Here is a 9241-nt window from a genome sequence, read left to right as displayed (position 1 = left end):
GTCAGGCTCCTCTGTCTGGGGGAGTTCCCAGGCCAGAATACTGGAGTGGGTTGTCATTTCCTCCTCCAGGGGATCTTCTGACCCTGAGTCACACCAGCTCCTTCACATCTCCATTCTTCTAGCCGTGGCCGTGCCTTGGCTCACATCCTCGTCACCTCTTGCCAAATGGCCTCCAGGCTACCTGCCACCAGGCCATGAAGACTCAGAAAACATCAACAGCACAGTCAGGGGCACTTGACAGAGGTCATGCTGCTTGGCCGGGTCCCATTAACTCGGGAACCCATCCCTGCGGTAGACGGAGGACATACGGACCAGCAGTGGGAGAGACAGGCCAGAAAATGGATCAGCCCAGCCCCGTGGTGCCCACGAAGTTACCAGAGGTGCAAGCAAGGCAGGGAAGACTACTGGGTACAGTGGCTTACAGCCTCACTCTGAGCAGAGGCTGCCGGCTGAAAGCGGCCCTCAGAATGGGCCGGAGGCAGTGCCCACAGCTAGCCCTCCAGTCTTAAGCGAGGTGGGCACCATGCTTTCCACTTTTAAGAGTTGGCCATCCGCGTCACTCTCTTCTTGTCCCCAGCTAGCTGCTTCCCCTCCGTCCAGCCCAGGGAAGAACCTAAGGGCCCACGGTGCGGACTTTGGCCTGCAGGAGTTCAGAGCAAGGTGAGCTCAGGGAGGCCGAGGTAGTCAGGGAACACTTCCTGGAAAAGTGGGACGAGCTCTCAGCTTTGGCATAGCAACCAGAGGGTGTCACCTGCGGCCTCCCTCCGCGGCAGACACCACCTAGAAGGCTGCCCGGAAAGGGGGATGGCACTCCCCACAAGAACGTGGGCAAAGAACACTGCTAACGGGAGCCACCAGCCTGAGCCTGGCGGGAGGAGCCGGTGCCTGAGGCTGGCTGGCTGCACCCCTGTTTCCAGGGGCCCTGAATGCCGACAGCAAACACCTCCAACCTGCCCCCAACCCCCCTCAGCCAGTTCTCAGAAGCAGCAGAGGAGAAACAATAGAGCCTCCTTGATGGCAGCCACCTGCCAAGCCAGCCCAGGGGGTGTCCAAGTCAGAGCAGGCTCACGGGGTGGCAGAGGGGACCCCAGAGCCACCCGGAGGCTCTGCCCATTGCCTCCGTTTGCCCTGGGCCAGGCGTAGGTCACCGCCAAGGGCACGTCTTTGCTCTTGCCAGCATTAGTCAGAGGTCATCCTGGAAACCTTCAGGAGGGGGCGGGGCAGGGAGGGACTGGTGGCACTCTGCCATGCTCTATCTGGCCTCAATGTAATGAACAGGACCCAAAGGAGGCGGGCGAGGCTGCCACCCGGAAGCCCGGTGGGTTCCCTGCGTCTCCCAAGCTCCCCTGGGCCCAGGGAGATGACAGGACCAACATGCCCCATGTGGCCATCAAGCCGGGCCTGGCCTGGGGTGCCCAAGGCAGGGCACAGACGGGGCAAGTGCGAGCCTGCGCCTGGCCCGGGAGGAGGGAGCCTTTCTTTGGGAGTTAGAACAAAGGCAGGGAAAAGCATCCTATAGGCCTCCAGGGGCCAAGCCTGGGGCCAGGGTCTCTGTCCGAGTTGCCTGCCATCAGCATCTGAGCTGGTCCAGGAAGGGGGATCACAAGGCGGCCTCCCCACGGCCTCAGTCACACGCACGCGGCACGGACACAACACAACAGACTTTATTGCCCCCCAAGAAGCTATTCTTCCTGCTCTGTCTGCCTTGCAGCAGGACCAGAGGAGAGGAGCCTTAGGAGCCCAGAATATCAGCATGCGACATCGAGGGGCTTAGCCCAGTGGGAAGCAAGCCCCGCCGCAGCCTGGCTTATTCTGGGGGGGGGAACCTGGGTCCCCTAAGGAATGCGGGCAGTGCATGGAACGGCAAGCGGCATGAGGGAACAGAAGCGCAAAGGAGAGAGCTGCAGTACCGAGCAAGGCCGGGCCCTCCAGCCGCAGCCGGCTGCAGGTGGGCGGGGAGCATCACTCCTCCTTCTTGTCCGAGGGGCCGTCTACTGCTGCCTGCAGAGGGGACAGAAGATTGCAAAGCGGTGGGGGGGGGTGGCGGCAGGGTGCACTCCTCCCCTTTGCCTTCCAGTCCCCTCAGCCCTGAGGACCCAGCCAGGCTCCCCTTTCGCCACATGCCAGGCAGCCGATGAGCCCAGGAAGCCCCTCCTGAGCAGTCCCTCACTGCAGCTACTGCTCTTTCCTGTCTCCTGGGCCTCGCCTGCCCTCCCGCTCATCTTCACGGCGGCCTCCGCATTTCCAAGTCCCTCCCACGTCCTGCCTGCGAGCCTGCCCTCGACTTCAGCTCTTGGTCCTCCTTTGGGGGCTGGGCACAGCCTCTCCACCCTCCGTGACGCCCCAATTTGGGCCCCCAAGCACTCAGTCAAGCTGTCAGAGCTCAGGAGTATTTCCGTAGCCCTCACACCCAGTTTCTGGTCTCCTGGAGTGTTTGGACACAGGGCAAGTGACTAGGACCCGTGATGCTCCCCGCTCTCTGCCCCAGCACAGGGAATGCTGGGGGCAGGGTGGGGAGTTTCCCATTAATTTCTCTGGTACTTGCTGGGGCTCTTCAGTGAACCTCAACGGGAGTCAGGGGGCTCCAAACTGTGCACCAGTGGTACATGGCAGGAAAGGACCGCTTCTCAGGGGCACTGATGCTGGGCACGAGGCTGGGAAGGCCCACAGCGCAGAGGGCTGGCCCAGAGGCCAAGGCCACCTTGTTAAGTGACTGCCATCTACCAGGCCACAGCGCTCCTACCCAAGGAGGGGTTCCAGCTATTGGGGCCCAGACTGGCACTGGCCGGAGCAGCACCAGAGGAAATCAGGGGAACTAGGAGAGACTGCAGCCAGCTTGCTGCCAAGGCCTCGCCAAGCGGACAGGTCGGCCCAGAGGCTGAGGGGCTGACCTGCAGCTTCGCGTGCTCCTCCAACAGGCGGTCGTACTCCTTGGTGAGGCCCTTAGACTGCTTCCGCATGGCCAGAGCTTCATTTTCCGCCTTCTCCAGTTCTGGGGGGAGCACAAGTGGCGAAGAAAGGAAAATGAAAAGATGAGGTTTGAGGGAGAAAAGCCCCGTTTACTGGAAACAGCAGATGCCGCTGCCCCAGGTCCGTCCCCAGTGAGGGTGTCTGGGAGACCCCTCCTCTCAAGAAGACTCCTCCACCAGCTGCCGTGGAAGCATCCAGAGGGAGAGTCTCCAGAAGTGGGAGAGGCCTAGCCAACAAACCTGGGGCAACAGGAAGACACTGGGGCTCCCTCCCCACAACCCATCATGGAGAGACCCTGCGTGGCTCTCAGCAGGAGTGACTTCACGGGGGCAGGGGGGCTGGGGGCCTGGGAAAAACATTCTGAAAAGGTTGGGGGTGAGAGCAGCAGCGGGACCCCAGCCTCAAAGCTGGGAACAAGAGACGTGTCAAGAGAGGCCTTTAGGAAAGAAGTAGATGGGAGCATCTCTAGCGGCTCTGGTTTAGCCTGCCTTCCCCACCCACCAGGCCCCTGCTAACAAGACAGAGAGTGCCACTCTCCACACCTGGCACTGGCTGAGATGCTCTGGAGGTAGCCCCTGCGTCTCTGGGGTGCCTGGGCCCTCCTTGGTGGGACCCTGCACAGACTGCTAAACCACGAAGCCCTGCTGGCTGAGGCCAACCCCAGCTGGGCTTGGGCTGGGTGAGCTGGGAGCCACTGTCTACTTTCGCCCAGCTCTTCAGCCTGCGTGCGAGTTTGGTATGAATCCTTTGGCACAGAAGGTGCAGCAGCCACCCGCGGAGGCTCCGGAGTTCTGGGGGCCACGGGCAACCCGAGGGTAGTGCTCACTTTGCTTGTTGACAGCCAGCTCATCCTTCAGTCTCTTGAGATCAGCCTTTAGGCTCCTGTTCTCTTCCTGCACCTTCACTTCGCTGTCTCTGCCACCCAACTTGGTGACACCGCCAGCTTCCTAGGAAGAGAGCCAAGGATCCGGGTCACTCAGGTGGAGGGGGGGAGGGGGAAGGGAGGAGGGAGGAGGGAGGCCTGGTCCGTCCTCCCCACTGAGCTGGGATTCCTCAAGCTGTCCTGGGCACTTGCCCCTTCAGAAATGTCAGCGCAGAATCGGGCCACTGCGTGTTCCCAGCCACCTGCTACAGCTCACAGGCCACACGCCCTGCCTGCCCTGGCTCTGTTCTCAGCAGCTCCTCCGACTTTACCCCCAGGCTAGCCAACAACTCAACTTGCTGTCATTTGGGGACTGCGGCCAGTCACTCCCAACTGACCCAGGCCCTCCTGTCTCCCTCTCCCCAAGCACCACCTTTCACTCTAGCCAAGAAGCCCCCATGCAGCACTGCCCGACCAATTGTCTTCCGCCTCTGAATCCAGCTCTGTCTATCTCCTCCTCCCCAGCTTGGCTCACACCTCATCTCCTCGGACAAGCCTTCGAGGATTGCCCCACCTCGTCCCCAGCTGATAGCCATCCTCAGGAAGACCAGGGGGGGTCTTATCTTGGGTGTTTCTGTGCTAACTTGCCCCATGGTCACAGCCCGGGGCTCGGCTCCTTAGGGAGTCGGTTTTATCACGGAAGAGTATGACCTGGCTGCAGCAGAGAGAGGCAACAGAGCAGTCAGGGCCCCCCTTGCCCACTGTGACCCCCGGACCCCTCCCAGACACCCGCCTTCCACACCGAGAAATGTCCATTCGTCTGTCTGCCTGACTGCTTCACTTTTTGGACAACAGCGGTGTCACACATTTCCGAGGCCCATGAAGAATGTCACGTGGCGGGAGGGGAAGGAAAGGGGTCAGGTGGACCCAACTCACCTTCTTGAGCAGGTCGTTCTCTTCCATGTACTTCTTGGCCGCATCACTGGCGCTCTCTGCCTGCTTTTTAAAGGCTTCGTTGGAGGCCAACAGCGTGGCCTGCTGGGAGATGAGAGTCACCAGGCGTCTAAGCAGGCTGTAATTGTTGATAAAACAAAGGGAGAGGAAAAAATGGCTCGCATGAACTTCTTTGGGTTGCCCCCACCCTCTACCTGCCTCCAAACGAGATCTGTCCCTCTGGATCGCCAGCCTGGAGACAAGCAACGTACTGCCAACACGAGGGCAAAGATGGAGCTGGGAGCTGTCCTCTGCTACCATGACTGCTAGTGCCCTCCAAAGGCTGCTTGCAGCCCTGGGGCTCTCCCAGCCTCAAAGGCACAGGCAGCAGGGGCCTGACAGGACAATGGGGGACTGGGTTTACATCCAGCCTGGAGGCCCAGAACCTGGCACTTTGCAGGGCGGGGCCCAGACATGCCAAAGCAGCCCTGCTGCCCCTTTCCTTGCTGCAAGGCTGTGCTCGCCCTGATCATCCGGAGCAGCCCGTGCTGGGGACACTTTGAATGAGCCAGCCGAAATCGTCCAGCCCACCTGGAGAGGCAGACACTACCGCTGCCCCCATTTCACAGAGGGGAACAGAGACTCAGGCGGCTGAAGCCATCGCTTACGAGCCAGAAACCAATGTGGCTGGAATGTGCGCTCATGCCCGTTCTGACCCCAAGGCCCAAGCTGGCAACCACGCCATGTTCTCAGTTTCCAGGGAACCACGCCCCAGGGCAACCGCGAGATGGAGACACCTTTTCTCTCCTCAGCCCCTTCCCGTGGGCAGTCCACAGGTAGCTGCCAGAGCACATGTGTTAGACAGGATCACCACCCTGAGGTTTCCCAGGGCGAGGGGGACAGAGAATGAGGGATCAGGGCCCAGGCACACATCTCAGGTCCAGGCCAGTCACGCCGCTGCCAGCCAGAAGGATCTCTGTTCATCTCCAAGGCCAACTGTTCAATATCACGGTAATCCAAGCCAATGCCCTGACCCTTAATGCTGAAGAAGCTGAAGTTGAATGGTTCTATGAAGACCTTTTAGAACTAACACCCATAAAACATGTACTTTTCATTATAGGGAACTGGAATGCCAAAGTAAGAAGTCAAGAGGAACAGGCAAGTTTTGCCTTGGAGTACAGAATGTAGCAGGGCAAAGGCTAGGATGGACCTGCCCAGTCACTGCCCCGAGGAGGGTGTGGGACAGCCAGGCCCAAGGGGTGAGGGGAGGACTCAGCGAGGGTATTTCCCCAATGAAGTGCTCACTCAGAGGAGACAAAGCAACCAAGGATGCCTGCTCTGAGGCATCATCTCCGGCCACTGCAGGGCTCTTGCGGACACTTGCTACTCACACTGGCCGAGAAGAGCAGGGAGAGATGGGAGGGCCGAGACACCTAGCTCGCCCTGGCCGAGCCCCTGCCAGGAATGAGCCCGAGACAAAGCGGCTCACGGGGGCTGTGAGCGACCCATCACACTTCCTGGTTCAGAAAGCAGCTCCAGGGGCCCCTGTCAGGACGGAGAGAGCCACGCGACTGATTCCTGGCAGGAAAGGAGAGTTTCCAGTGACATGTGCTCTCTAAAATTAGCGAGCGGGACCTCGTGGCCTGGGGCTCAGGTTTCCCTGTCTCAGCCCTGACTGCCCACCAGCCTGCCCCCCACCAGGCTGGAGCCCTGGAGATGCAGGGACCTCTCAAGCGCCCCGGGAGCCACAGAGAGAAGCAATGTGCCTGAGGCACACAGGCGGAGTGGCGGTCCCGGAGGAGCCCCGCAGGAAAGGCAAGTCTCATTCAACCCGGAGCCCACAGGCAGCTCAGAGACAATCCCGGCGGGGTGGAGCCGGCTGCTCCTCCCAGCTGGAGACTGGGTTGCGGTGGGGAGGGCACGTGTGCCACCTGGCAGACCCAGCCGGCAATGACGGGGTGGGCCAACCTGAAGTGACGCTCCCTGTTCGCTGGCCCCCACAGGCCAACTGCAGCAGGGCTGTGAGTGACCGCAGCAGCCAAGCCAGAGAGGCCAGGCCCAGCTCTGCTCAGGGCCCTCCCAGCCCAGCCCAGCCTCACTTACGGAGAACCAGGGTGACCAGCAAAAGCGAACCCGTGGTACCGAGCCCCAGAACTGCCCACCATGAGGGCCTCCCCGATTCAGGTCAGGAGCCTCCAGGATCAGGGCCCTGCCCCCACCACGTGTCTGTCACACCAACTGTCTTCATCCCTGTCCTCTCCTTTCTTGTTAGACCTGTTCCTCCAACCCAGCCTCTGGTGATTCCGGGTAATTCCCTCTGCCAGGAGCCTCATCCCTCCAGGCTCTCCTGCCCAGCAGCCCAAACCCCTTGTGGCTCCCCTGGCCCCTCCATGCCCCAACCTACACTGACCTGAGCCTTGCCCTGACCACGCCACCAGCAGTAACCGCCGCATCCCAGGAGCAGCCTGTCTGTAGCATTTGGGGTGGGTGACAGGTCACCCTCTTGCAATTCTCCCCTCCCCTTCCTTCCAACACCCCCGACTGCCTGCCTTCAGGATCTCAACCAGATCCCAACATCCAGCGGCCTACCCTCTGGTGGCTCCTGCATGTCCCCAAGGCATGGCCAACGTAGCCCATCCAAGACAAGCCAACCAGCCCTGCGGTAGAAGGTATTGCTGATCTACCTGAGCTCTCGGACTTGCATGTCACCTGGGGCCCCAGTCCGCCTGATGCCTCACTGCTTCTCTCCTGGGTGACTTTAACAGCTCCTAACTGGCCTCCTCCCTACCCTTGATCATGCAGTTTGGCAAAACACAACCCCAAGGAAAGCCAGTGACCCTTCTCCAAGAGAGTCCTGACCATGTCACTCTCTGCTGCGATCCCTGATGCCCGCCTACTGCCTCTGGCTGGCACACAGCCGTCAGCGAGCTGGGCTCTTGTCCCCTCCCCACCTACATGGCCCTCTGCTCCAGTAACACCAAACTGCTGGCTGCGTGTGAACACACCAGTCCTCGCTTGCCTCATCTCCATGCCGCTGCATGTTGGCCCTTGCCAGTTCCCCCTCCTGGTGGAGCATGCTCACCAATGACTCAAGAGCCGGCTTGCTCACCCCTCTCCCCTCAAAGCCTCTCCTGAACGCCCAGGGTCCCCTCCGCCCATTGCAGTCCCTGCTTCTCTCCCGATCATCTCCCGTGTCACTTGCTCCCCACCTGGCTGCCCAGCTACAGATGCCTTCGGGCCCAGGACGGCACCCTCAATCTCCCAACCCTCCCGTCCTGGGTCCACCAGGAAGGGGCCTAGCAGATGACGTTTCCCGCCCCCCACAGCTGTGAGGCCACACCTCTGGCCAGGACAGAATGTGGGTCTGGGGCCCTGGCTCTCCCCAGACTCAGCCTTCCCTCAGCCCAGCCGCGGCAAGGGGGACACAGGCTGACACGGGCAGGGCTTGCCCGTCAGTTGAACCACAGGGTGACAGCAAACAGCAACAGAAAGGTGCCATGTCAGACCCGTGGTGATGAGCCAGCTAGGCTTGTGACTGCCGTGGTAGCTGAGAAGGCACTTGGGAAAACAGTCATCATCAAAGCTGGGTGCAGAGCCCAGTGCCCCGGCCCAAGTCCAAAGGGTGCCCCTGCCGGTTACCCGGAAAAACCAAGAGCAGCACTCCCTAGCACGGCCACCCAGGCCTACACAGGAGTCGGCATTCTAGAACTTCTTACTGCCCCTGACACATTAGGCCCCATGCTCCTGGGCCTGCCCTTCACTCACCCAAGATCCAGCTCCAAAGCTCCTGGAACCCTCCACTCCCTCTCAGGCATGTCAGTGCACCCTTTTTCTGTCTGTCTCCTGAATGCTCTCAGTCTCCCCTGGGACCCAGACCCAGGACAGAGCAGGGCACACGGCAGGAGGCACTCCACTTCAGAATCTCCAAGTCTCAACAGCGTAGAGACGGCAGTCAGCCTAGAGAGAAGGCTGGCGGCCTGCTCTCCCCACGCCTGCTGGCCTCACTCCATCATGCTCGGCTCGACCGCCCAAGTCCTGTTCTGCAGGTACCTATTCTTAGCCGTTTCTGGACAACAGGTGAGAAGCCACCGCCAAAGGGATTTCCCAGAGGCACAGGGCTGGCAGAGGGGCCCAGGGTCTCGGTTATAAACACACCCAGTGACAGAGGGAGACGTCAGGGCCCGAACCGTAAGAGAATCCAAAAGTGGCCTTGGCGGACAAACGTCATCCCCAGAGACCTGGTAAGATGTTTCTGGACGCTGAGGAGGGCTTTCCTACTTTTCTAAAAGGTTGAGTAAACAGGAGTCGGCAGGAGAGAGCCAAGCATATCAAGCAGCAGGGACGTGTTTCACAGGTCCTCTCCACCAATCCTGTCTACCTCCTCTGGGTGAACTGGAGGGGAGGGCAGACACTGGCTTCACAGGAAATGAGATGAGAGCAAGAAGGAGGGTCCTCGTACATCCCAAATGGAATATT

The 9241-nt window shown here is 60.5% G+C and overlaps 1 protein-coding gene across 3 annotated transcripts in view; it reads right to left on the bottom strand.

The window, feature by feature from the left end:
- Positions 1-1646: 1646 nt before the first annotated feature.
- BCAP31 (B cell receptor associated protein 31) overlaps positions 1647-9241 on the bottom strand; it is a 28972-nt gene continuing 21377 nt past the window's right edge. For all 3 annotated transcript variants that reach the window (XM_055437798.2, XM_055437800.2, XM_055437799.2), the window contains exons 5-8: positions 4769-4904; positions 3797-3917; positions 2892-2992; positions 1647-2001 (exon numbers count right to left, since the gene is read on the bottom strand). In XM_055437798.2, the coding sequence (XP_055293773.1) occupies positions 1963-2001; positions 2892-2992; positions 3797-3917; positions 4769-4904 (397 nt within the window). In that variant the 3' untranslated portion in view covers positions 1647-1962. The remainder of the gene's footprint in view (positions 2002-2891; positions 2993-3796; positions 3918-4768; positions 4905-9241) is intronic.

Source organism: Moschus berezovskii, chromosome X (genome assembly GCF_049115385.1).
Source record: "Moschus berezovskii isolate FMDL1 chromosome X, NW_MosBer_1.0, whole genome shotgun sequence".
In the NCBI taxonomy this organism is placed as follows: domain Eukaryota; kingdom Metazoa; phylum Chordata; class Mammalia; order Artiodactyla; family Moschidae; genus Moschus; species Moschus berezovskii.
The sequence above is the reverse complement of the archived record's forward strand: the minus strand, read 5'-3'. Positions and strand labels throughout refer to the sequence as shown.